The sequence below is a fragment of the Oikopleura dioica genome, chromosome 2 (assembly GCF_907165135.1).
Source record: "Oikopleura dioica chromosome 2, OKI2018_I68_1.0, whole genome shotgun sequence".
In the NCBI taxonomy this organism is placed as follows: Eukaryota; Metazoa; Chordata; class Appendicularia; order Copelata; family Oikopleuridae; genus Oikopleura; species Oikopleura dioica.
In genome coordinates this window covers 7,172,719-7,198,759 of record NC_137292.1, presented here as the reverse complement: position 1 = coordinate 7,198,759, position 26,041 = coordinate 7,172,719, and the positions used below count along the sequence as shown (strand labels likewise).

The 26,041-nt window shown below is 41.2% G+C and overlaps 6 protein-coding genes across 7 annotated transcripts; 4 read left to right on the top strand and 2 right to left on the bottom strand.

Annotated features, from left to right (window-relative positions):
- Positions 1 to 2,448: 2,448 nt before the first annotated feature.
- Positions 2,449 to 5,627, top strand: LOC145699902 (uncharacterized). 2 transcript variants are annotated; one of them, XM_081777161.1, is made up of 7 exons: positions 2,449 to 2,607; positions 3,632 to 3,798; positions 3,848 to 3,998; positions 4,253 to 4,528; positions 4,597 to 4,791; positions 4,835 to 4,977; positions 5,153 to 5,627. In XM_081777161.1, exons 1-7 carry the CDS (start codon positions 2,503 to 2,505, stop codon positions 5,232 to 5,234), a joined length of 1,119 nt encoding a protein of 372 aa, XP_081633287.1. In that variant the 5' UTR covers positions 2,449 to 2,502; the 3' UTR covers positions 5,235 to 5,627. The 2 variants fall into 2 exon arrangements, with proteins under 2 accessions (XP_081633287.1, XP_081633288.1); XM_081777162.1 differs by lacking the exon at positions 2,449 to 2,607 and adding an exon at positions 3,272 to 3,389.
- Positions 5,628 to 5,696: 69 nt separating this feature from the next.
- LOC145700618 (uncharacterized) lies at positions 5,697 to 6,842 on the bottom strand. The gene is made up of 6 exons (XM_081777913.1): positions 6,713 to 6,842; positions 6,580 to 6,668; positions 6,404 to 6,533; positions 6,209 to 6,343; positions 5,972 to 6,163; positions 5,697 to 5,812 (listed from the first exon to the last, which is right to left on the bottom strand). The coding sequence occupies exons 2-6, from the start codon at positions 6,646 to 6,648 to the stop codon at positions 5,697 to 5,699; spliced, it is 642 nt and encodes a 213-aa protein (XP_081634039.1). The 5' UTR covers positions 6,649 to 6,668; positions 6,713 to 6,842.
- Positions 6,843 to 7,654: 812 nt separating this feature from the next.
- On the top strand, positions 7,655 to 12,334 carry LOC145700616 (uncharacterized). Its single transcript, XM_081777911.1, has 6 exons — positions 7,655 to 8,313; positions 8,418 to 11,285; positions 11,334 to 11,509; positions 11,572 to 11,812; positions 11,853 to 12,045; positions 12,089 to 12,334. Exons 1-6 carry the CDS (start codon positions 7,655 to 7,657, stop codon positions 12,332 to 12,334), a joined length of 4,383 nt encoding a protein of 1,460 aa, XP_081634037.1.
- A 57-nt stretch (positions 12,335 to 12,391) lies between these two features.
- Positions 12,392 to 15,554, top strand: LOC145700615 (uncharacterized). Its single transcript, XM_081777910.1, has 5 exons — positions 12,392 to 12,993; positions 13,033 to 13,977; positions 14,066 to 14,312; positions 14,420 to 14,716; positions 15,521 to 15,554. The coding sequence occupies exons 1-5, from the start codon at positions 12,687 to 12,689 to the stop codon at positions 15,552 to 15,554; spliced, it is 1,830 nt and encodes a 609-aa protein (XP_081634036.1). The 5' UTR covers positions 12,392 to 12,686.
- A 2,035-nt stretch (positions 15,555 to 17,589) lies between these two features.
- Positions 17,590 to 18,184, bottom strand: LOC145699781 (uncharacterized). Its single transcript, XM_081777045.1, has 3 exons — positions 18,051 to 18,184; positions 17,749 to 17,999; positions 17,590 to 17,710 (listed from the first exon to the last, which is right to left on the bottom strand). The coding sequence occupies exons 1-3, from the start codon at positions 18,154 to 18,156 to the stop codon at positions 17,702 to 17,704; spliced, it is 366 nt and encodes a 121-aa protein (XP_081633171.1). The 5' UTR covers positions 18,157 to 18,184; the 3' UTR covers positions 17,590 to 17,701.
- A 4,315-nt stretch (positions 18,185 to 22,499) lies between these two features.
- On the top strand, positions 22,500 to 25,774 carry LOC145700609 (multicopper oxidase 3-like). The gene is made up of 2 exons (XM_081777904.1): positions 22,500 to 22,760; positions 23,264 to 25,774. The coding sequence occupies exons 1-2, from the start codon at positions 22,500 to 22,502 to the stop codon at positions 25,754 to 25,756; spliced, it is 2,754 nt and encodes a 917-aa protein (XP_081634030.1). The 3' UTR covers positions 25,757 to 25,774.
- The last annotated feature ends 267 nt before the right edge of the window (positions 25,775 to 26,041 follow it).

Below are 26,041 nucleotides of genomic sequence, written 5' to 3'. Positions count from 1 at the left end.
TCAGTTCTTTGACGTACTCCAGACCAATCTAACTTTTGAGAGTCAACGAAAAAACACGGAACAATTTCTTATTTTACTCCATAAACCTTCACTCAACGAACAATCTGATTTCAAACAATTTAAAACTTTTTAGTCGAGCACTGTTTTAGGGCCACCTTGGCGCTCGACTATCTTTCGCTTGTTTTCCTTTTTCACTTGTTTTCTGCTCTGAAAATTTCGATTCAGTTAGCTATCTGTCCAGCTTTCTCACACACCAAGTTAGTTTTCTATCTCTTTTTCTGTCGTAACAGTTTCTAGTTTTTCCTGATGATGTTTTAAATAAACGAAAACGTTCGAAAAACGATCCTCATGATTCATTATATTATCCTTGTTGATTCCAACTTTATGACGCTTTAATAACATATGATTTTTGATACGGGTTGTGTTGATTGTATCGTATTTTTTCCATTATACACGTGACGAGGCCATACGTTTCTGTATCTATCTTTGGAGATGATGAATAACCCCGTATTCGTTGGGTTCATGTTTTCGTTGCATCATCTTAGACTCTCAGAAAATGATTTTTCCAGAAAATTTTCTTCGGAAAGTTCAAATGACCCCTCAAATTGAATGCCTCAATAAGTTCATTGAGCTCAACGGTAGAACCTATGTTTTCGGAACAAATAGTCCCGTAGCCTGGAATGAAGTTTTCGCTGTTTGAGAATCGTTGATCGAACTTAATCCCCCCTTGAGAAAGGTTGAAAATGGATACACGACGTTTTCCTCAAACCGACGTTTTCCTCAACCGACGTTTTCGTTAAACCGACGTTCTCCTCAATGTTCAGAACGTCGGTTTGATCAGAACGTCGGTTTAATGAAAACGTCGGTTTTCCCTAAAAATGCGTGGCCTTGAATTTGGCTTAGACTCAGCTTGGAAACCGACGTTTTCGTCAAACCGACGTTTTCATTATGTTTCAAAACTTAAATTGTTAAGCGTTAAAGTGTAAGAATAATTAATAATTTCATTAAATGAACTAATACAACTAAAATATATCTTTTTAAAATGTATACAAGACTGATAAAATGTAAGAAGATCATTTTACCGCATAAATTATGTAGACAAATGTTTGTCCGATAAACATATCGACTTTTATTAATAATTATTTTTTTTTTTACTTTTTTATTTTTCTAAATAATTAATTCTGTTATCATTTTTCATAGCTTACAATAGCTTACAATTTTTAATCCAAAAAGAGCCCATTCTCATTCGCTCTCATTGCCCCCGCATTTTTAGGAAAACCGACGTTCTCATTAAACCGACGTTTTGATCAAACCGACGTTCTGATCATTGAGGAGAACGTCGGTTTAACGAAAACGTCGGTTGAGGAGAACGTCGGTTTGAGGAAAACGTCGTGTATCCGTTGAAAATCAGCTTCGACATTGATTTTAGAGGTCAAAAAACTTTAATCAAATTATCACCCCTAGTCCCCTACTTTTTCCGCTCGAGTGAACATTGATCAAGGGTTCCTTTGTAGCTTTTTTGATAAAGAAAGTTACAGTATCTCAGACCGGCGAAATTTCGCTTGATAAACAAAGATCATCAGCTCAGACGATATCTAGTTATGTAACAGCTTTTATAAACCCTTTTTCTCGTCGATTTTCTGGTCAAAAATGGCCTCAAAAAAGTTCATTCTCTATAAAATCATAAGAATAGACATTTGCAGTGATATGTAGTTTCTGACGTCCGATAAACTGATTCTCCGAGACGACCTCTCAAAGGAGGTCGTAAGAATCTCGCAGAAAAATTGCGTTAGGGTTATATAATCGCGTAGGCGCGCTGGCTCCTGACCAATGGGCGCGGCGAAATCTGGGCTCAGGGAAGAATGGTGGAGCTCGTGAAATCCACGAGTATCGCCCTTTCGACAAAAAATATATAAAAGTAGAGCGTTGGGCCATGAAAAGGGCCAGAACTCAGCAGGCCCTTCAGCCCAAATCCGGCAAGCAACGAATTTATAGCCACGGTTTTAGCGAGAGCAACGGTAGAAGCACAGAATCTCTTCAGAAGAACATCCCTACTACCATACCAATTAGGAATGGGGCTTATCTAACTCATCAACTATCGATTTTTTTCTATACATTTATTATTCTTTCTTTTCCAATTTATATAATTACTGGATTTCAAAAGAATGAAACTCAAATTTATTGGAATTTACCTGTTACAGCGCTCAGGAGCCTGTGTCGAAAACCTCAGTCAGGATTTGAAAGAGGGTAAATAAAAAGCCTCCACACAACCTGACTCAGGTTTTTTACACAGGCTGCCGGATCCTGTAAAAGGCAAATTTCAATTCATTTGAGAGATTCAAAATCAAATATTCTTTTATGATACAGTAATGCATTTTTCAAGGAAATTCATGTCGCCATTGAATATTACAAGAAAAGAATTCAAGTAAAAAGCCCTTTGAAAGAATCAGTCGACAAGTTCCGGTGACGTCCGAAATCCTGGTGAAAGAAGAGGGAGAAGGAATGAGCACGCAGAATCGCGAAATCTGGAACCCGATGAATGGGCAAGAAAAGAATTTCGGCGCTCCAAGAAAACCTGGGACCGTCAAATACTCACAGAACCCAGCTGTAAGTCTATTAGAAAGAGAAGGCTATTAATTTACACTTGATTGAACAGAAAAACGTAAATCGAGTATCTTTATTACCTGAGTATCGACTCGATACTATCGAGTATCGTTAATTTCTTCGTCGTTAACTGTTTGATAAAGATCTTATTGATTGATTTTTACAATATCGAAGAATAAGGCCGGTTCTTTTTCCCGTGGAAATGTTTTCCAACGCTAGAATATCTATTTCAGTTATCGAAAAAACGCAAGGACAGTATTTCTGGGAGAGATTTTCTCTCATAAATATTCGTAAATTTCGAGTTTCTCTCTGATTTTTTGGTCATCTTTTAACACTGTTGTGTTCATAGAATGATATGGAACCCTATCATATCGATGATATTAATTATATGATACGGTAGCATCGTCAAAATATGTTTACGCTTATCTTGTTTTGTCCCACAAAGACAGTGTAATATTTAAAGTTTAAAAAAGCATTAACCTTATCTTTCACAACACTCTTGGGAACATTCTCGAATAAGGCCAATTGATTTAAAGAAAAGAAGGAGGTTAACCGTGGTCCACGCCTTTCTGGCTGAGCCAGTGGCCGTCTGAGCTGACTAATTACATAAGAGACAAGGGGCGCAAACGGGTTCGCTTGTGAACTCTTAGAAAACTCGAACTCTGAAGGAGAAAAAGCTGAGCGCACACGGGACTCTCGCTCATTCTCGAGAAAACATACAAGAGATCAGACCCTTTTTGCATTCTTTTCCCATGGATTACGTTGATCTCAATTCCTTAGACACGGTTTATCATCTTATAATGCTCATATCAATTATCTTTTATGAATTCTTGCTCTCAAAGCAAGTCTTGGTTAATGATTACGTAACCACTTATAAGCGGAATTCATTGATCCCTACTAGCGGAAATACTTTCTACTGAGAAACTTCCAGTAGAGCAAGAGTTCATTTGAGACTGAATTTTCAGTTTTTTCGGAAGAGATTTCAATTCCCCTATTTTTGAAGCTGAAAATAAGTGAGTTGCTTTAGGGCCCCTCAATGGTACACGATTCAATTTGGAATCCATCCCAGCTCGTTTCGATGAACGATCTGGAGCAGCTGTCCGGAGAGGGCTTTGACGACCTTTTCAGCTATTCTTCATCTCCGGAGGCGAGGTCTCCGACAAATGTAACTTCCCAGCAGCCTGGAATGTTCAGGTTTGTTTCGAGCTTTCTCCCTCTTGAAGACTATCTTGTTCTCTTTCAGGCCTGGGCAAGCACCAATGATGAAGCCATCACCACCGATGCAGCAGCACCTTCCTCAACAACTCTCGCCTGAACATCAACAATATGTTGAATGGGACCAGAGCAAGCTGATAAAGGCTCAGAAAGAATCCATGGAGCCTTCTACGAGACAGGTACTGAATAAATCAAGAGGTCATTTGACCTCAATTTTCTGTCTGGTTCAACTTGTTCACACCCTTCTTTGACCTCCAACGAACCCGAAGGCTGCTAGCTAAGATGCACCAAATAAAATCCACACTTTTGCACCAGTATACTGCCCCTAAGGCCGGGGTCAATCGAGTTCGCTTTCTGGGTTCGTTGCCAACAATTTTTTTCTTTCGAGATTCAAAAATTCTGAATGCAAATTTGTGAAAATTCATCTTTTCAGGTTCCCAGAGAGAATATTTGGCAAAAGTCACAAATGGTCACCTTCGACGATATAATGCAGCAGTCCGGTTTGGATGAATTCTCCGAATTGGTCGAGGCCGAACAAGGAGTCGCTCAGAATGGTGGAGTTCTCAAGCCATCGATGATTCTACCGCCTGGTCATGCTGAGCCAGCTCCTCAAGAGCCGAAGACGAAGGATCAGATGATTGATGAATTGAAGAGGATTCAACAGGATTTTGCGTTCTCCAAGATCGACGATTTTCTGGGCCGCTACAATGTAAGTATCCTTTCTATTTTTGCCAGTTTTTTGTCCCTCAAAATGGCTGCTTCAAACCCTTTTTCAAGGAAAAAGAAGAGCCGGAGAAACAGACTCCCGAGCAGCCCCAAATCGCCCAGTCGAGCCAGATGCAGCCGATCACAGCTGACCAGATCTCCGGAATGCTGAAGGTCCAGCCCGTCGCTGGAAGCACAGATATGGTGCTTTCTCTCGAGCAATCTCCTTCGAGTTCAATCCAAACGCAGCTAGAATATGAAGAAAGAGTAAGTAATCTCTATCTTGACCAAATCCTAACTTCTTTCGTAGATGAATGCTCAGCGAAAGATCAACAACGAAGCGGCGCAACGATCACGAGTAAAGAAACGAAAAATGATCGAAGAAAAACTCAAGAAGATTTCAATCTTTGAAGAGGAAAATCCAAAGCTCAAGATGCGCCTCGATACTCATATGTAAGTTAAATTTTCTTTGGCGTTTCCCGACTCTTTTGACATCATTCTCTCTTTTCCGGTTTGAAATCGCCCTTGAGCGTGCGTTATGAACTCATTGAGGAGAAAGTAAATATGATGTCAGAAGACCGCAGCCGTCAAAAGCCCATTTTCAAGACCAGATAACGACCCTTTTCAGGAAAGAATTGGATCGTCTCAAGCGAATGTTGGCATTCTATGTCGACTACACAAAGAACAAGAAAGTGTCCATGACCGGCTGAAAATGAAAATCATGTTCAGCGATGATTCTTGATCGAACTTCTATTACCCGATTGTATATTTTTCCAACGACAGATGATTTTCTATTTTTAACATTTATTTGAATACGACACAGCCTCCTGTGTTACGACAGTTCACTGCTCGAAAGTTCAAAACTGCTCGTCCTCTTCTCCATTTTTCTTCCGAAAAAAATAAGCAAGCTTCATTGCTTTTCTTTTCACTTTATTTTATCTCGGGCACAGAAAGAATTCATATCAACTTATTTCCTGCTCCTAATGTAATTTATTCCCTGGTGCTAGCTACGACTTCCTTTGATGTTTTCAAGCTATAACAGTCCCTTTTTATGCTTTGTGATATTCGTCAAAAATAAATGTCAATGATTAGCTTGCAATCGATTTTTGTCTCGAGCACTTTGTTTATTTGAGCGGGCGCTAGAAAATCAACAGCGGGAAGGGCAAGCATCATCAGCTGTTGGAGTAGTCTGGCGCTGGAATGTCTTGATAAGACTCTGGGGCTGGTGCCTGGCCATCTGGAATAGCAGGCATTCCATTAGCATACATTCCGTTGTAGAAAGGAAGTTCTTTTTTCGATTAATTAAAACTATACTCATCATATTTGAAGATTATTCAAGTTTATGTAAGACTTAATCAAGGATTAAAGAATTATCTCTGACGCTGTATAATCTCGTATAATTTCACCGAGAAATTCAAGCGATAATTTTGCCACCTTGCTAATTTGCTAATTAAAATCAATCGAAGACATGTTCCTATCGAGCCAGAAGAGACAAATGACGCTAGGTCGTCGACATTTCCAACAGAACCAGCCTCGTCTAGGGCGTAATTCTTCTCACCCTTTTCCATAGATACATCTGTAGCGGAAGGGGCACAGCAAAAACCCGGGACACTACAGCAAATGACAAATGCCGTGGATACTGAAATAAATACTTAGTACTTCATAACAATGTTTATATAACTACGTTGAATAATGAAATTGGTGATGTTAACTGAAGCAGAAACAGCTAACATAATGAAGCCAATGTCTTTTTGTCTTGTTTCTTCTTGAAAGAGGTTCATTACTTCTTCATCCACACTAATCTTCCACAAATAAGTATCTGAAGAAAAAAAAGGTTAGATTCTAAAGAAATGAAATTTTCTTAGTAAGAGACTCTTACCACCCTGATTGTCGAGTTGAAGAATCGAGTTGATATTGACAAGAAACGCGGCTGCAGAAGTAGCCATAGCAATAATTGAAAACGCCAGGGCAGATGCTACGATCCCGGACGCGGAAGAGGCAGGGGTCGACTACGAGTCAAGAGGTAGATCTCATGAAAGCTGTGTGTGCTCTTACCGTACAAAGCAAGGATAAACCAAAAGCCCCAGAAAGAACAGATAAAAATCCACTAATATATCCCGGCATATTATCCAACGGGATCCATTCTTGCATGAGCAATTGTTTATTGTAGAAATGAGACGAAACAAACCTTTATATTTAGGGGTAGGGTTAGTTCTGTCACTTATAAAAATTATATTGACGATCGCGGTAGCAATAGAAACAAGGCCAAGAAACAGTCCAAAACCAGAAATTCCAGCGATTCTTGAAGCTTTATATCGGCAGCCTTCATAATGGTTCAAGGAATCAGCTCTTTAACTCCTCCTTTCATGATTTCTGAACCCTTTCCCCATCGTATTTTCCTTCTTTTTCACCTATTTCTTCGGTTTCTTTGTCTCTGTTTTGTAAGAAATAGAAATAAATTCCGTGGTGGACGAAAAATGTGATTCGGTTTCGGGGTCGTTTCTGTGTTTGAACATACGCAGGGCTTGATATTTACAGGGTACTTCATTCATAACGTGCGTTTTATCTTCCTCAATAAATTCGCCCTTCGAATACAGAAGAGCCTCTTCATTAGAGCAGGTCTCAAAACGAGTCGTAAATCTTTGTCTACCCAAACGATGAGCGGTTAGAGTGTTTTCTACCGATAATTGACAGGCGAATTGGTTTACAGATGTAGATTTGTCTCTGACTATTCAAACATACAGCGATTTACAGTGCATTTAGCATTTTAAAGTTAACTATCTTCGGCCGAATTCCAACGAACAGAAAATTCATCGTGCCAAAAGAGCTGCCAGTGGGGAGCTGTCTAACAATCTCAATTAATAGGTCTCCAAGTAGTTAGGCATTCTAATTGTCCCCTTTCTTACGGTATCTTGACGCGGAACGTGAGCACTTTCCGAATCGCTAGTCCACATGTGGTTTGGCAGCGCGGTGTTTCAACCCCAGCAAGATCAAACGATGACCTTATAGCCTGCTGTTTTCAACGAGCATAGAATCGGATTAGAACTAAATCTTTCAGGACAAAGTCACACTATTTTAAAAATGAATATTTTTTAAAACAACAAAAAAGAGAGATCTTTATTGATTAAAAATGTCTGTAGAGGCGAAAAACGAAAAAAGCGAAAACCTAGTGAGGGAGAAAATATCGGAGGAAGTATCGGACTTCTCAGATGTAAGCTCAGGTTTGAGTCTTAGCTCGCAAGATACAAATGGAGAAGATTTCGATGGAGACACGGTTGGATCTGTAACAACAGATTCCAAGCCTTCTGAAAATTCTGCTAAAGAAGAACAAGTCACAAAAGAACCACCGAAAGAAGAGGCTGACAAGAAGGATATCTCAAAGCCCAAAACATTGAATATTAAAACCATCGCTCCGATTACCGGTAACAATGGAGGGAAAGAATCGCATGAATCTGAGCTCGCCCGAATGGTTAAAAGACTCACTGGAAACTCGTTCCAAAATACCTCGAGCTCTCATCCCAGCCGTGAAAAATCCTGGGTACCGGTGAGCAAATCATCTTGTGAGTCTCAATCATCAAGCTCACCTGAAGAAATTCCGTCAGACTCTGCTCTGGAAAAACCAGCAGAAAAGATAGAAGGAAATGTGAAGCCTGAAACAATCTCGACCACAGAGCCAGAAGAAAAACCTGACATAGAAGATTTATCGAAAGAAGGCCAAGAACCGCAGAAAGATCAAATTGAATGTAAAAAGGATGATTCTTCAGGAAGCAAGTCTGGAAAATCAGCGAGGCAATATAAACGTCGCGTTGGGAGTTTAAGGAGCGTTCTAACAAATTCATTTCATCATCATTTCAATATCATAATAAGCAAAATTCATATAGAACACTATTCAGCCTTTCTGTCCGCCCAAAGCCAAAGCAAATCCAATCAATTCAAGAGCAAAGTGCTCCAGACGCCGAAAAATCAGTAGAAAGTGGCCTAACACCTCCCGTAGTTCGATTTCCTCCAAAAGTACCAAGAACAACTTCAAATGTTTCGACAGATTCAGACTCCGAGTTTCTTCCCAGGAAGGAGAAATATAAAGATGTGGTGAAAAATAAGCTGGCAAATAGAGCAAAAATTAATGAAGCGAATAAATTAGATGCTAAATTGGACAATATCGTGGAAGATCCGCTGAGCGATGGCAATCAAAATACATCCGACGATGCAGAGAGCATGCCAGTCTCTTATCAAGTGGAAGAATCTGTCAATATTCCTAAGGTCATCGAAGAAGAGCCCGAGTTTCAAGAAGAAGTGCCAAAAGAAGAGCCAGTTTCTGCGCCGCAAATTGAGGTCAAAACTGAAGCCGATGAAGTGTCTGTCTCCGAAGTTTCCGAAGTGCACCAAGAAGAGCTAAAAAAGAACTTGACTAACCATCAAAAAGTACCAACAAAATCGCGAAAGCCGCTGGCAAGAAAAGGAACTCCAGGAGTAAACATTCAGCAAATACCTGAGGAAAAATCTGAAATCTCTCAAGCCGAATCGTCAATTTCTGAAGCGCCCGAGAAAAAATCAAGGAAGAAGAAAAAAGACAAAAACAAGGAGAAGTCTCTTCCAAAAGAAGAAACAGCCGAAAAACCCGAATCATCGACACTGGAAGATGACGAAAAGTTGAAGAAGGAATACGAAGAGTTTGTTGAAAAACAAAAAGAAGTCGAGAAACAACTAAAAGAAGAAAAACGAAAGGCGAAGAAGTCGAAAAAGAAGCAAGCAAAATTAGAAAGTGTAAAAGTCACCAACATCTTTGATATCCACGACAAGAGCTGGTCCGATTCTGTCAAAAAACTGCCACCCGAAGACTTGGCCAAACACGAGCGCAGAAACTCGTATACTGTAAAACTCGTCCAGAAAGCAGCAATGGACAAGAATGGGAACATGGTAAAGATGGTGCACCTGGCAAAGAATGAGAGAAAAGCTGAACTAGCAAACATCAAGGAAAGCTTGAACGAACGGCGAATGAGTTGTGACACGCTGGACGATTTGAAATCGATGAAATCTTGCATGACAGTGGACTCTTCTTCCAAACGGAGTTCGAGCTCGCAGTCGCAAAATGACTCGATGCTGGACATAATTTTGCCACGACCAGTCTTTCGCTGGGTCGATCCAACCCTCGTCCCACGATTCACCCATCGAATCGAGTTCCAAGACGTTGACCACGAAGCACTCGGGTCGAACACGCCCGAAGCAGTCATTCACGACATCGTTCATCGGCAAAAATTCACAGATGGCAAGATGCGAAGTCAGAATTTCAAAAACCTGGTTTCGATCATTCGCGGAAATGGCCTTGCCCGAAATAATTTTCTTTTTCAAAAGATTCTAGAGCAGCGTGGATCTGTGCCCATTATCTTGAAGTCCCTGGAAGGAGCTGGTTTTGACAACTTTTCAAAAGCCCTCGATTTGTTTGAAATATTCGTTGGAGATGGAAGCAAGATCAATTTGGCGAACGATGTTTCTTTGCCAAGAGTCGCGTTTATTTCCGACAAGGACAAAAAAGAACGCAACCCAAAATTGATCGAACTCGCTCTTCATCACACGGTGACATCAGGGACATCGAATGTCACAAAATTAAGAGTTTTCAAAGAAACATTTGTCGAAATCGGCATCGGATTCATCGATGTTGAAAACAAGTCCCAACCGGATCCTTGGATAGTCCTGAATGTTTCAGGAAAATCAGAAAAGCTCATGGATTTTGTCGAGAAATTTGCGGATGTCATTGTATCTGACGGGGATAGTTACACAATGCACAGTAAGAACGGCACTGTTCCTTTGCAAAATGAGTCAGAAGAGCTTGATGAAATCGCGGACGAGCTGAACGAGCATCTATCAAAGTGGAAGTGGTTTGACGAACGAGTTTCGCTGCAAAAACTGAGGGCGGAAAATGTCGAGCATTTTTACGCATCATCTGGGGTCGAAGCACTCGATGCCGCGGTCAAGTCCTGTTTGGCTTCGAAAAATGTTCTGAGAAATGAACTAGGGCTCCAGGAACTCTTCCAAAACTACTGCAACCTTTTGGACGAAAAGAATCTGTCGCTTTCCGAAGAGACGGAAGAGCTAAAACGCGCTAGAGAGACGTACCAGCAGCAGATTAAAACGAGCCGAATTTGTGGAATTATCGACGTTTTTCTACGCGTGCTTCAGAATGAGGACGACGAGCTACGAATTCTCGGATTCAAGACGTTCTCGCATGTTTTTGAACGACTCGTGGGGCAATACACCGCCGAATCGTATCAGAATTATTTGACTGCGGCGAACAATATGCAGCAAAAAGGAGGGGAAGAAGCACGAAAAGATTTCTTCAAGGCTAAACTTGAGTACACAAAACAATCTGTTTCTCTGACTCAAATCTGGCGGGAGATGAGCCACGTCTATGTCGGAAATCCGCGACGAACCAAGATCAAATTCCTCCCTTCCATCGCTGCGCAACATCTTTTGGATGGTTTCCCTCTAGAATTACAAGACGGAGATACAGGGCATTTGAACGAGAAGTGGCTCGATGCAGTCTTTCATTCTGTCATTGAGAAAATTGGAGACGTCCGGGTCTTCGTACAGTCAGTTATTGGGGTCCAATCTGCTGGCAAATCAACTCTTTTGAATACGATGTTCGGGACGCAGTTTAGCTGCGGAGATGGAATGTGTTCTAGGGGAATCAATATGCAACTGGTCAAATCCAAGTTTTCTCCGTTATTTGACTACATTCTAGTGCTCGATACAAAAGGAATTAGGTAAGTAACTTACTAAGCCCTCTTGAGTTGAATTAAATTGTAATTCAGAGCTCCTGAGTTTGCAGGAAGAGCATTTAGCGAGAATAAAGACAATAAAATGGCGACAATGAGCATCATTCCTTCTGATTCTACAATCATGATGACGGTTGGGGATGACGACTCAGCAGTGAAGGATATTTTACCAATCGTTCTTCGCGCTTATCAATCGAGTTCCATAGGCTCTGGTCAAAATTTTATTGATAACGATTTTTCCTTCTTGAGACTTACTATTGACCCGCATTGAAAGCTGAAGAATCGGGTCTTACAGTCCGTCCGAAAATGACAGTTTTATACAAAGTCAATAATGCGAATGGACATTCTTTCAATGCGACTTTGAACGAGCGACTTTCTCTCGTTGAAAGCTTGCGATCTGCGAACGAGATTTTGAATGATTGTGGCGTTATTGGAGATTCTATGGATGATGCGGTGTATAATTCTGTGATGAGCGTGGCTGGAGCTAAGAAAGAAAAGGGGAAGAACGAGCTCAGGTGGTGACCTCTGCCGATAATTGTCGCTTACTTATTTCAGGGACGTGAGCATTTCTTTCATCAATATCTCCACGGGCGACAACGAGCTCGAAGGCAATATTAAGTTCATTGGGCAGCTCAAAAGTTCTCCCAATCCTCCTGATGACAAGCCTGAGCCCGGTTTTGGAAAACGAGTTCGCGAGCTTCGAAAATATATTCACAGCCAAACTGTCGATTCCAGATACGAGCCGAAGGTAAACATCTGATCAGAGCCCGACTGAACGTTTTTTTTTTCAGAGATTGTCGGAATGGTGGGGTCTCATGAAAGATGTTTCCAACTCCATGTCCACAATGGACTTCAATTTCAACTTCAAAAACGCCGTCCAACTCCGAGCATACAACCAGCTCAAGAATGCCGAAAAAAAGCTCAAGCGCGATCTTGAGCGAAAAATGTCCAGCGCCACCGAGCGGTTGGAAAAACTAACCGCAACGAAGGCGGCCGAGCTTGATGCTAAATGTGAGATTTCAAAGAATGAGTTTTAATCAGATTTGTCAGGCGTGTTTTTTTGGTTTTACTGTAATTGAACTCTGAATAAAGATAGATGAGACGATTGACGAATTGGTGGAGGATCATCGGCACGATTGTGGGGTGATTGTCGAGGAGTTCATCCAGAATCATGAAAACTTACTCAAAGAAAAACACTTTGCCTCGCTTGGCGGAAACAAGCCCACGTTTGTTAATCACTGGACAAGTCAAGCTTCAAGAATAAACGACACAAAAGGATATCTTTTCAAACGCTTTGCATCCAACACGCTCAAGTTCAACACCATCCTTGCCCGCTACGAGCAGCAGTTCCGAAACAAGCTTCGAAAAGCATGGGAAAACAACCCATCGATGAAAGAAAAACCCGAAGAGTACCAAAAATTCTTCGATAAAGAGTACAATTCTTTCTATGAAGAGCTAAAAGCCGATCAACCGCCGCAAATCGATGTTCAAGCCCGGGTTTACGAACGATTCCGGGACTTTGAAGTGCAGCTAGAATCCGACAAAGCAAAGCGGGAAAAGATGGACATCTCGGGAAAAATGATGAAAATGATCGTGGGCGAAAAAGATGGCAAAGAAGACAAAGCGTTTCTGGAGACATGGAAGAAACCGCTGAAAGAGAAGACATCCACAATCAGAAAATGTAAAACGGATGAAGGTAAGTTTTAAATAAAAGATAAATTCTACCGTTTTTCAGATGGAGAACAGATCTGGTCGACAGAGTCGGTAACCGGTCTTGACGAATCATCTTCATTGAGTTATTACGCCAAAGGAATCAAGCATTCCATCGACGACATTCTCCAAAACTGTGAAAAATTTTCAACAAGCGTCGTGGACAAAATCCTCTACAAAGTCCACCAGCAAGTAAACAAAGTCACCAAAAAGCATCGCGAAGCACTTTTGTTTTATATTTTCGCGAAAAAGTACACAACCGAGAGTCTCGAAAGAGTTCACTCAAAGTGGGAACAAGAAAATAATATCGTCGAGCGATTTGGATCGGCAGAAAGCAAGGAGAAAATGTGGCTGAATTTTGAAGCAAGCTGTAAAGATCTGACGGAGTTTCAAATGCTGATGGAGCAGCTCAAGAATGAAATTAAAACGGCGGTTGTTAAGGGCTTCCAAGAGTTTGCCGCTGAAGAGGTGAGTATTAAAACAGCGAGTTCCAACGATTTGGAAGCTGAAAAAATGTGGAAGACGATGGAAATCGACTTGATGAAGACCTCGCAGCTGGCGAACATCACTTTCAATGATGAAACAAAACTACTGTTAGCCACTGAAATCGCTAAAACTCTCTGTCTCTCGAAAGACAAAGAATTTGTCCAAAAGATCGCCTCCTCGGTGAAAGATCTTCGTGGGGAAGTGTCGAAGATCTTGTTGAAAAATGTTTCCTTCCCTGCCGCGCATTACTGGCGAATTTTCGAGCGGCTAGTAGAAGCTCACTTTTCTATTAACGAAACGAAGAATTCCCTGGAAGTCAAACTTGAGAAGCATTTTGATTCAATTATCGAGGAGAGCGAGAAAAGGGACTCAATTCTTGAGAAACTGAAATTTCTTTCCAGCGCAGTGGCGAATCCAGATGATGCTCGACTGAGGCCGATTTGCAAGAATTTACTTTCAAGCTGGTTTTCTGATAAATTAGAAGGCAAGAGTTTATGAGTGTAGATTTTTTGATTATTCAATTATCAATTAGATTTGGCATAAATAATTAACTCGAATCTAACTCTAAAAAGTCGCCGAAACGAACATTTCATTTGAAGACGAATTAAAGCTCATCAAAAAAGAATGCCGTCGCCTTATAAGTACTGTCGAAGCGCCAAACCCTTCCGACCTATCAGCAGAGGTGCGCAAATGTCTCCTCAAGCGAGACACCGAGGCTTCTATGGCCAGATGCGCGTCCACCTGTCCAGTTTGTCACACCATTTGTCTGAAAGAAGCCGGCCATTTGGACAAGCACGACGGCAAGCATCAGCCACTTGGGTTGGCTGGAATTTCGAGCTATAAAAGGAAAGGTTCAAGACTGATTTTTTGGGCTGCTTTATAGATAAATGAGTAGTTTTTGAACACAGTTACAGTAATCGTCTAAGCTTTTGTTCATGCGCTGAAGCTGTTTCTCGACGAGCTTGGATTTGCAAGGACAACAAGAAGAAGATGTCAATGAGCTGGAGCCCTTTCAAGGCAAAGAGCATGTTCAAAGGCTGGCAAATGCCTGTAAAAGACACTGTAACAAAGGAAAATGAAAAAGTTCCAACGCGCGCGATGATCCTCCTCGAGTTCAACCGCGAGTTCTCCTCTTACTACGGCAAAAAGACGAGCGCGGAAGAAGAGCTGAACAAGACGGCGAATTCGATTAAAAAGATCCACGGTCATTTGGACGTCGGGAGGTTTATAAAAAAGCTGAGCGCGAATTGATTTATTTCTGTACAAAACCGGTAGTAGAAAAACTGTAAATAAATAAATATTGAATACTCTTTTTGAACTTGTAAATAGAAAATTTATTTTATCATTCAGAGAAAATACTGTTGCCAGGAATCATATGGAGATTTGTAAGCTCTTTTCGCTTTTTTGAAGTAGTCTGCGTCCTGTTTCATCATGCCAAACGGCGAAAACGCGCCTGAAAATTATTTGATTCGAAGTTTACTTTTTGTTTGAATCTGACTTGGTCGTAGCCGGTTGGCCTCGGATCCATGGAGAAAAAATGCGCTGAAAAAAATCAAGAATTTCATAGTTTTTTTTTTGTTTCGGTGATCTTTTGGGCAGGACCGCTCTGGTTTTTATATCAAAAAGTGATTAAGATATGTTCTGCATATTAATAAGGCTGAGTAGCGCCGTTCGACAGATTCAGTAATATCGACAGTATCGCCGATGATATGAGATAAGTATAAGCGCTGCCTGATGTGACTTTTCCAAGGTTAGTTTCCAAGGTAAATTTTTAGACTACAATCTTCAATAACTGTCAAGATGAAGACTTATCACGGCAGAACCGTCACCGCCCTTCAATCAGTCTATTTATCATTTATATTACAGTAATTTTCCAGTTATAAGTCGGAACATCAACTCATCGATCTCCAAAAAACTGCTTGAGAATATACGATGCCAAAATCCTGCGCTTGAAAAAAAGGAACAACGAAATTAAAACAAATTTTAAGGAAAAAAAAAACATTTATTCAATCAAACATAACTTTCAGGCAAACAAACATATCAGAACATAACAGAACATAACACAAAATATCAAAAATCAGAAGTAATACAGTATCAATCAGAATCAGAGTCATAGTCATAGAGCTCCGGAAGCAGTTTTCTTCCTTTTTGTCGTGGAGCATACATCGATAAGGGTAGGGTTCTTGTTGAATGGGGTAGAACATCAAAACAAATCAGAGCAGAGAGTCATAACAATCAGAACACATAAGAATCAGAATTCAAAAAATAACACATTTTCATTCAAACAGAACATTAAATCAGGACAAATTGCTATACCTAGTAGGTTCGTTTTGCCGTGCTTGTAATTAAGCAACGACTTTGTTTCGGAAAAAGGGAAAGGACTTTTTGTTACCGGCAGAGGAAGTGAGCTGTGCCTCGAATCGCTTGGCGTTGCCGAAGTGGTCTCGTTGCCCGAGTTTCTGGATCATTTGCTGCTTCGACGAGTTCTTGAGCGAGGAAGCGGTGGAAACTGTCAAGGGTCGTCGGACAGTGACGGAGAGGGCTCGGCTGGTCGTGGAGGACAACATTATCTGCTGCTGGCAAAAAAAGAATCTCTTTTTCGAAGATTTTGAAGAACACCAGTCCTGCGCCTCGTTTTATACCACCACCAAAACACCGCGGGGCATGGAGCCTTTTACGTCACAAATGACCTCGTGAGATCCGTATTTACGGCATTTTCGATGAAATTATGATGAAACTATGTTTTGCAAACAACTCGTCATACGTTAGAACCCCTTGTTCACCGGTCAAAGCGCGCTAGAATCGTAGAAATAAGAGATTTTAGAGTAGTCATAGCTCGGACAACGCCCCTTCAATTTTAGAAATAGACACGTTCGCTACCGACCGGTTCAAGCCGGTCTCTTTCGAAATCTGTCTAGATTGGCAGGTTTAATGCTGGAGAAAAAGTCGCCAAGATCGACTCGCTGCTACTTTTGGAGAAAAATTTTATTTGTCAAGAAACATGATTGTTCTTATTATCAGTTGATCGAAGCTCTTCGCGCAGTTTTTTGTAGCTGGAAATTACTTGCTCGGCTTGAGCAAAGAACTTTCTCTTTGATGGACTACAAAATCTTTTGATTATTTCCAAAGAAGTTTTTCTGAATCCATTTTCTTGGCGCTGAAGGATGATGTCCTCTGGCTCTGCTGGTGCTCCCGGCAGGCGGTAGAATTATGCTTTCGTTCATGTCATCTTCAATGTTTATTCTATACTCTCCTTCTAAAGCTAGAATTTAGAATCGAAGAGCAATTTTCAACGAACCTGAATGTCTATGATCTCTTCTGAAATTCGGACACCCCAAATGGCCGTTTATATTTAAGTTGTTATTCTGAGCAGGATTTTGATGGTGCCGCGTCGCAAGTGATTGAAAACATGGCAGTTGCTGGAACAACGAGATGTTTTGCAAGCCAAGAATGCAGCAACAGCACATCAGTAGAAAGAAAATCCCGACGAAAAGAAGAAGTAGCCCGATTCCGAATATATCACTGAGGTTGTTGTCTTAGCTTAGTTTTCAAAATTGCTGAGAGAGGGCGTTTTAAAATTGGTTGTTTTGAAAACTCGCCGAATCTGTTAGACAAATGCGTGGAAAGTAAAAGGACTTGTTTCAAAATATCTCCATCATCATCCTTTTTAAAAATGAAATAAACAGTTATTTGCAGAAAATTACCGTATTTTCATCATTTTGATTCTGACTCGCTGGCTCCGGTCTAATATTTCTGACATATTCCATATTCTCTGCGTGCTGGTCGTAATTCATTATTCAATTTCAGTAAGGCAGCTTTAGTTAGTTCGAATGAAAGAGATTGTTTTTGATCGCGAAGAATATAAAAGTTAAAAGTGTCAAATTGAAGCAAGTTGTTGAATAGAAGAGGCATCAAGTGGGTTTTTTATTCTTCAACCGGATTTCATCTAGGATCTATCCCTCTATTCAAACTTTTTTACAACGTTTTTGCCAAAAAGAGAAAACTTGAGTTGTTTGCTCGAAGTTATTGACCCTGCTTATTCTCGCCAAAGCTGTTATACTGTTTCAAATCGCTCATAAGTGATGTGATGGTAGTTTATTGTCAGTCAGGAAAATTGAGCTGAACAGCAAATAACGCTTCATGATTTGCCATCCGTTAAATTTTTCAAAATGAAAGATGATAAATTTTCGTGGGTTTCTATTCAGATTTTACTGCTTCTAAAATATGTGAGGCGAGAGAAGAATGTGAGTCCTACCTGATAGCCGAAGTGTTTGAGCGCGATCTTCATGCTCTGTCGTGCATCTTCCACAACATCATGTGTTCGATTCGATGTGTGTGTGATTGCACCACTGCCCTGAGTATCAAAAGTGTCTGTGAAGTCCGAAGGTTTAAGGCCGATTCGAGAAATGTCGGCATTCACATTGTGTCCAACAAGTGTTTTTCCGCTTGTATGTCGGAGAATAGCAGCTTTCATTGCATTAAAGTCTGGTGAGTATTCAACGATATCTATATTTTCAGGGTTATCGACGATAACTTATCGTGATAATATAAGTTTACCTCTCTTGTGGTAAAGTATGGCTTCGGAGCAAGAAACCAGAGCAACAGTAACTTTTCCATTCCCAGTTCCACCTTCTGTATCAATGGCGATAAGATTTGAAGCCATTCTCTGTTCTTTTCTTTTTCAATTCTAGTGTCGAAAATATAATTCAGTCGAATAAATACGGACATGTTTTCCCTTCAGAAGGTGTGATGTTGTTGGTAATTTTCCTTTCTTCTGTGAAGACCAAATACGGTTTTTATTGCAAAATATACCATTGGTGTGAATTTTCCTTTTTGCATGACGGGTCAAGTTTTTGAAATGTATCTGCACCACTTGAGTTTTTCTGAATTGCAACAAGAAATTCACATACAACATTCGTTCAGAAGAGCCCTTAGCTTTCTGAATAAGCCAACCTGTAGATAAAGAAATCTTATTTAGAGTATGAAATATGTTCAAATTAATAATTCTGTTCTCATGTCGGTTTCAATTGGAATATCCTACTTGAGTTCAAATCACCTTGCCCTTGAAAAAATGCCAGTACAGAATAATTTAACAGCACCGCCGAATACTGCTGATAGGAATAGTTCAATTGATACAATTGCTTGTAGGAAAAGATGCATTTTATTAATATATTATATATCCTGCATAACCTCAGTTTAAAACGGCTGGTGTTTGAACAGGTAGGAACTTGAATGAAAATTTGCAGAAAAAGACCTCCTTTCCTACATCTAATACCCATAAATTCTGGGTTCAAAATTCTGAATACGGTTAAATTCACGAAGTCAAAGTCAAAAAAAAAAATTAGTTGAAGGCTATCAGATGACTCAGCCAATATGGTACTAGGGGCTAATTCTTCCGTTGAGAGGGCCGAAGAAAAGATAATTTAAAATTTAAGTGACAACTAATCAGAGTACTTTTAATCATTGATTTTGAGGCTCCGGCAGAGCCTATCACGTTTCATAAGGACCTAACTACGGGAAAATTCCAGTCTCAATCACATTCATTTGCCAACAGTAAAAGATCATGACGATAAAAGATAATAGATTCCAATAATCATTTCTAACACCATTACTTCGAACGTTTCTATGGAAAGAGTTTGCAAAGCGATAAAATGACTGCACGAGTCCTACGTGGAAATCAAATGAATACGCAAAATTTCCTTTTCGTAGCGCCCTCTTTACGCTATAAAAGGTAGTCCTCGTAACCCACGGTTATCAAAAAAAATCAAAAATGAAATTTCTTTTTGTTTTACTTTTACATCAAACCTTTTCCAAGCCAACGGAGAAGGAAAAAGCAGAATCGCAGCAAATTATCTGCAACTACGATGAGCCATGCAATGATGCTTGCACTGCTGATGTCTGCGAGTACTTCTGGAACATCGAGTATCGACTAACAAACACCTGGCGAACGCGAGACTATGGCCAGCGATCGAATGTTCGAAGCGGATCTCTTCGCGATTTCTCTGTCGCCTGGAACGAGACAAGCAAAAACGTAGAAATCATACAAGAAGGCCTTGCAGCAAATACACCGTTTCTCGTCAACGAAAACGGCGACAAACTTGAACCTCTGGACGAGCTTGAAAACCTCTTCTTCACCGACGGACAAGATCAACGCCGAGTCATTTCCATCAATGGTCACTTTCCTGGCCCCAGCATCATGGTCAACAAGGGAGCAAAAGTCATCATCCACGTCAAAAGCGCCCTCCACGATCAATCTTTTACTCTCCACTGGCACGGGCTCCACATGGAAGACAACTACTGGAACGACGGAGGAGCGATGTTTTCTCAATGCCCCGTGAGCAGTTTCAATGACTTCACTTACGTAATCAACGCTGATAACAGTGGAACACACTGGTACCACTCGCACAAGGGACTTCAAAGAGCTGATGGACTTCATGGAGCATTCATCGTTTTGGAAAAAGAAGAACAAGAAGATCACTGTAATAAGATTCCTTTTGTCATGACTGATTCGTACCGAGTCGATTCTGATTTTCTCGCCGCTGCAGACCCTTATCGCTTCGGATTTTCTGGAGGAGATCGATTTACTGGAACAGGAGCGCGAACATGCACAACGCCAGAAAAGGGCTTCCTCAATGGGGCTAAACTGAGCAGCTACTGCGTCGATTCCATCACTGTAAACGGCCATGGACAATTTCGACAACACAACGGATCAATGGCATTTTCTATTGGCGAGGAGTATATCTTACCATACGATACAGAAACAGTAGAGTTGAAGGCCATTCATGCCGGGTTTGAATTTCCCATTTTGGTCAGACGAGCTGATAATATGCCGATTTACGCAACCGGTACTGATGGCAGGAGAATCAAGTCCACAGCCGGTCACGGACTTATTTTCGGCGTTGGCGAAACTTGGAATATTGAAAGCGAATTCAATGGACTTGATGATATTGAGTTCATTGCTGAAATCATGCTCGAAGGAATCGGAAATGTCGTTCATGCGGACTATCATCACAGCCATCGACCCTACGTGAAAGTTCCTGTTCGTCGATCTTCTACGCAATTTCGGGGAGAACGAACCAGAAAACTTCTTCCTCTTCAGCCAAGACAGCACTTGATTGCTCCTCGAAGACCTCATGAAGGAGTAGACATCAACGACCCTCTCCACCGACACTTTACTTACATCAACTGCCCAGTAGTCAACTACCGCGGCTTCAAGTGCATTGGTATTATGGATTTCCAGCGAGATCAGAGCGTCGACGCTGACTCTTATCAATACAACCCGTCGGAAATTGAGCAAGAACCTGATCAAATTATTGAATTGAACTTCAATCTTGCTCGAGGATCATCTGTCAACGGAATCAAATTTGCTTATCCAAGCCGCCCGTTTTTCGATGGAATCAACGAGGAGAACATAACTCCTTGTACCGATGAAGTTCTGGGTGAAGATGGAAACAAAACCTGCACTCAAATGATAACAGTCCAGAAAGACCAGATCATTGAGCTCAGAATATCTGCTGCCCATGAAATAACAAATCCACTTTCTCCATATGAATGGACCTATCACGCTCTCCATTTGCATGGCTACGAGTTTTTTGTCCAAGACGTTGGATTTCCCAGACTCGATGATCATGGGAAGATTGTTGGACTTCATGGAGCAATGACCTGCGAAGGCGGAAGTTCCTGCCCGAGAGTTCAATACACGGAAAGCATCTTGGACAATCTAACATAGGTCATCCCCTTGTTACCAGGATAAACGTTGGCGAAAATCTGAATTTAGCAGGATAAACCCCAGGCAAACTTGCCCCCATGTTAGCAGGATAAACTTTGGCAAAAGGGCTCATTGTTAGCAGGGTAAACTTTGGCACTCAATTAACAGGGTTGCGTGAATCATCAGCGCTCGCCCAGGGCGTGACGTAACTGTTAGCCCGAGGAGGACTCAACCTGCTGGAAGAAAATGCGAATGAAGCAAATCTGCTTGAAATACAAGTGAACAATTTTATGTTATTAATTTTAATTTTAATATATAATTTTTTTTAAATTAAAATGGGCCAAAAAATAAAATCCCTGTTCCTGTCTCTGTTCCTGTTTACAGGATTCCGAGGCCATTCATTAGATCAAGCGACTTCGGTGAAGTATAGCCCATATCATTATAGAATATAGGGACTAATATCTTATATATCTAATATTGGATATAATATCTGCATCATTGCTGACCTGAGGTCAAGTTGGGGTTACCTGGGATCACTCGGGATCAACTTTGGAGATTTTTCTTCTTGAAAGATGGTTAGAGTCCGAAAAGGGCCAGGTACGAGATCACCCCGTTATCAATAGTCAAAATAGCTCAGCTTCTGAGCTTTCTAATACAGTATTAGTAATACTGTATAATGTGCCTACCAGAGTTTCAAATTTGCTGAGTTAAGTGAGCTGAGACTGCTCAGTGATTTTCAAAAGTGAACTGATCTCCTCAGCTCAGACGATAAATTATCGTCGATAATAATTCAGCTCAGCTCAATGATTTCAACACAATTTTACTACTAAAATACAGTAAAAATAGCTCAACTCAGCTCACTCAGCTCAGCGAAAATAAAGCCAAATTTGCAACTCTGGTGCCTACCCTCCTAAGCCCTAAAAATAAATAATTTAAAAATATGAATAAATATCAAAATTAAAATTAATAATGATAAAATCGTTAACTTGTATTAAATACTGAATTTATAAATATATATTGAAATTTTCAAGCAGATTTTATGAAGATATTTTTCATTGGCATTTTCTTCCAGCAGGTTGAGTCCTCCTCGGGCTAACTGTTACGTCACGCCCTGGGCGAGCGCTGATGATTCACGCAACCCTGTTAATTGAGTGCCAAAGTTTACCCTGCTAACAATGAGCCCTTTTGCCAAAGTTTATCCTGCTAACATGGGGGCAAGTTTGCCTGGGGTTTATCCTGCTAAATTCAGATTTTCGCCAACGTTTATCCTGGTAACAAGGGGATGACCTATGTTAAGAATGCAAAGTAACAATACGATCGCGAAGAATACGCTTCTAGTTCCCGCGATGGGCTACGCGATTGTTCGATTCAAGGCGACAAATCCAGGAGTGTGGCCGATGCACTGCCACCAACTCTTTCACAATTACCAGGGCATGGCCGTGGCGTTGAATGTTGAAGACAAGGAGGAAAACAAACCGTATTCGTATCTCCCGACTGACTTCCCGACATGTGGAAATTACGATCCAACCAAGATGGAGGACTCTTCTTCTAAAACGACTGTACTGAATATACTCCTTGTGATTCTTACAGCTCAGCTTCTGTTCTAGTTCAGCTTACAGTATTTTATGTACATATTTTTTGTAGATATAGCAAATATAATCACACATTTGATCGAAAAACTCGGAACATTGAACTTCTTTTCCCGCCATTACGTCTGACAGTACAATAGGTAATCAGCTTTTCTGTTTGACGCCGGCAAGATAGAGGGCTGAAGAATAAAAGATCATTGGTTCAATAATGAGAGCGGTACAAAAAAACCGCAAATGTGCGAAATGGTAAACTTTTTTTTCATTATAATTAGTTGCCGGTTAGCAGCGCAGAATAGATCTCAAAATATAATAGGTAAGCGGAATCACGCTTTCGCCCTTCCTCAGACAAACTTCCGCCCAAAGACGCCATTGACAGTATAAAAGCTGACCTTCACCACCAGAAGCTGACAAAGAAAATGAACTTTCTTTTTCTGATATTTTTGCATCGAACCTTTTCGAAACCAAATGAGGAGCAAGAAACCAAAACTCGCCAAGTTATCTGCCATTACGATGAGCCCTGCAATGATGCTTGTACTGCTGATGTCTGCGAGTACTTCTGGAACATTGAGTATCGACTAACTAACACCTGGCGAACGCGAGATTACGGGCAGCGAACAAATGTAGCAAAGGGTTCTCTTCGTGATTTCTCGGTGACTTGGAACCACACACGCCATAACCTAGACATTGTCCAGATCGGGCTTACCGCCAATACTCCATTTCTTGTCGATCAAAAAGGTAACACCCTCAACCCCCTGAACGAGCTAGAGAACCTTTTCTTCACCGACGGCCAGGAAGAACGCCGAGTTATTACAACAAACGGTCATTTTCCCGGTCCGAGTGTTATCGTAAATAAGGGGGCGAAGGTCATTATCCATGTAAAAAGCGCACTTCATGATCAGGCATTTACCCTCCACTGGCATGGGCAACATATGATGAACAACTACTGGATGGATGGAGGAGCGATGTTCTCTCAGTGCCCAGTAAACAGTTTCAATGAGTTTACATACGTCATCGAGGCTGAAAACACTGGAACGCACTGGTATCACTCGCACAAAGGACTGCAGCGGGCAGATGGACTTCATGGAGCATTCATCGTCCTTGAAGAAGAAGAACAAAAAGACCACGCGAACAAAATTCCATTTGTTATGACCGACTGGTATCGAGATGATTCTGACTTTCTCGCTGCTGCGGATCCCTACCGTTATGGCTTCTCTGGTGGAGATCGCTTTACTGGAACTGGAGCGCGAACATGCACCACTCCGGAGAAGGGTTTTCTCAACGGGGCAAAAGTGAGCAGCTACTGCGTCGATTCAATTTTGGTCAACGGCCATGGGCAATTCCGACATAAAAATGATTCGTCAGAGTTTTCTATCGGCGAGCAGTTTGTCCTTCCTTACGAAACAGAAACTGTCGAGTTGAAAGCAATCCACGCCGGCTTCGAAGTTCCAATTCTAGTTCGACGAGCTGATAGTTTGCCTATTTATGCGACTGGAACTGATGGTAGAAGAATCAAGTCAACAGCTGGACATGGACTGATCTTCGGAGTTGGTGAGACGTGGAATATTGAAAGCGAATTAAACGGACTTGACGAGATTGAGTTCATTGCTGAAATCATGGTCGAAGGATACGGACATGTGGTTGACCCGGACTACCAGCTTAGCCCTCGACCTTTTGTAAGAGTCTCTGTTAAGCGATCTTCAGCCCCGTTTCGCGGAGAACGCATCCGGAATCTCGTCGCTCTTGAGCCCTGGAAAGACATGCCACCTCCTCTAAGACCTCACGAAGGCAGGGATGTTACAGAATTTATGGACTATGACGGAAATTTGGATCATCCTAGTTTCACTTATCTCAACTGTCCGCTGGCCAACTACCGTGGCTTCAATTGCGTTGGAATAATGGATTTTCTTCGAGATGAAAGCATCGAAGCAGATGCTTATCAGTACGATCCAGCAGAGATTCATGAAGAGCCAGATCAAGTCATTGAATTGAATTTGAATCTTGCTCGAGGATCGTCAATCAACGGGATCAAATTCGCCTATCCATACCGACCCTTTTTCGATGGAATCAAGGACGAGTATATAACGCCTTGCACTGAAGAAATTCTAGGAGATGAGGGGAACAGAACTTGTACGCAAATTTTCACAGTCCAAAAAGACGAGCTTGTTGAGATACGAATATCCGCTGCTCATGAAATCACAAACGAAAACTCCCCGTACGAGTGGACTTATCACGCGCTTCATTTGCACGGCTACGAGTTTTTTGTCCAGGAACTTGGATTTCCGAGACTTGATGAACATAGAAAAATTATTGGACTTGATGATGCGTTGACATGTATTGGTGGAAGCCGCTGTCCAAGAGTAGAATACAGAGAAGACATTTTGAAGACTCGAAGATTGCGAAGTAAGAACACCGTCGCGAAGAATACGATTCTAGTCCCGGCAATGGGCTACGCGATTGTCCGCTTCCGGGCGACTAATCCTGGAATCTGGCCTATGCACTGTCATCAACTTTTCCACAATGCCCAAGGAATGGCCGTTGCATTGAATGTTGAAGACAAGGAAGAGAACAAGCCCTATTCTTATTTGCCGAAAGATTTTCCGACCTGTGCAGATTATGATCCAACTACTTTGAAGAAAAACTCTTTAAAAAAGACATGGTTCAAACGCTTCCTTGCAATCATCACTCATCATATATTCTACTCCTCCTCCATTTCTTTGGTGCTACTATCTGCTCTTGTCTTTGTCATAAAAAGCGTTATATTGCCGAAGATTAAAAATCGTCATCAATACAAACCCGTAAAAGAAGAAGACAACGAAGATCAACCACTTATTGAACATGATGATTTGCAACACGCGCTTGATTGTCCACACTACACTCCAGCAAACGAAAACGACAACGATGAAGAGGATGCTTGTGAGCATAACAACATCGCGAGCGTCTTCGGCACCGAACAATGGAACGACTAGCAGCTGATCAGCGCTGAAACTGAGACTTTAACACCCTTTCCTTATCCCTGACCGCGTTAGAAATTAGCTGAAAATTTGATCACATTTTTAAAAATTATTTCTCTGCTCCGAATCCTTTTGAAAATAAACAAATAAATCCTCGACATCAAACTCAAGTTCGATTCCGAAACTTTCTTAAAATTGACGAAAGAAACAAATACTAACGTGGCTTACACGTAAAGTTGGGAAAGTGGACAGATGTGTGCTTCCTAATATCGCCGCCAAAATTTGAAATTCCTCGCAAAT

Excerpts from the sequence above, each read along its gene's own strand:
- LOC145699902 (XM_081777161.1), top strand. The coding sequence starts at position 2,503 with ATGAGCACGCAGAATCGCGAAATCTGGAACCCGATGAATGGGCAAGAA. Across the intron at positions 3,999-4,252 it reads TGGAGCCTTCTACGAGACAG|GTTCCCAGAGAGAATATTTG; the intron begins GTACTGAATAAA and ends TCATCTTTTCAG. Across the intron at positions 4,792-4,834 it reads AGCTAGAATATGAAGAAAGA|ATGAATGCTCAGCGAAAGAT; the intron begins GTAAGTAATCTC and ends CTTCTTTCGTAG.
- LOC145700618 (XM_081777913.1), bottom strand. The coding sequence starts at position 6,648 with ATGCCGGGATATATTAGTGGATTTTTATCTGTTCTTTCTGGGGCTTTT. Across the intron at positions 6,534-6,579 it reads GTTTATCCTTGCTTTGTACG|TCGACCCCTGCCTCTTCCGC; the intron begins GTAAGAGCACAC and ends CTTGACTCGTAG. Across the intron at positions 5,813-5,971 it reads TCTTCGATTGATTTTAATTA|AACTTCCTTTCTACAACGGA; the intron begins GCAAATTAGCAA and ends AATCGAAAAAAG.
- LOC145700616 (XM_081777911.1), top strand. The coding sequence starts at position 7,655 with ATGTCTGTAGAGGCGAAAAACGAAAAAAGCGAAAACCTAGTGAGGGAG. Across the intron at positions 8,314-8,417 it reads AAGTCTGGAAAATCAGCGAG|CCTTTCTGTCCGCCCAAAGC; the intron begins GCAATATAAACG and ends AACACTATTCAG. Across the intron at positions 11,510-11,571 it reads ATCGAGTTCCATAGGCTCTG|CTGAAGAATCGGGTCTTACA; the intron begins GTCAAAATTTTA and ends CCGCATTGAAAG.
- LOC145700615 (XM_081777910.1), top strand. The coding sequence starts at position 12,687 with ATGAAAGAAAAACCCGAAGAGTACCAAAAATTCTTCGATAAAGAGTAC. Across the intron at positions 13,978-14,065 it reads GTTTTCTGATAAATTAGAAG|TCGCCGAAACGAACATTTCA; the intron begins GCAAGAGTTTAT and ends AACTCTAAAAAG. Across the intron at positions 14,717-15,520 it reads GGTCATTTGGACGTCGGGAG|GCAAACAAACATATCAGAAC; the intron begins GTTTATAAAAAA and ends CATAACTTTCAG.
- LOC145699781 (XM_081777045.1), bottom strand. The coding sequence starts at position 18,156 with ATGGCTTCAAATCTTATCGCCATTGATACAGAAGGTGGAACTGGGAAT. Across the intron at positions 18,000-18,050 it reads CATACTTTACCACAAGAGAG|ATATCGTTGAATACTCACCA; the intron begins GTAAACTTATAT and ends CTGAAAATATAG.
- LOC145700609 (XM_081777904.1), top strand. The coding sequence starts at position 22,500 with ATGCAAAGTAACAATACGATCGCGAAGAATACGCTTCTAGTTCCCGCG. Across the intron at positions 22,761-23,263 it reads ACTCTTCTTCTAAAACGACT|CAAGAAACCAAAACTCGCCA; the intron begins GTACTGAATATA and ends CCAAATGAGGAG.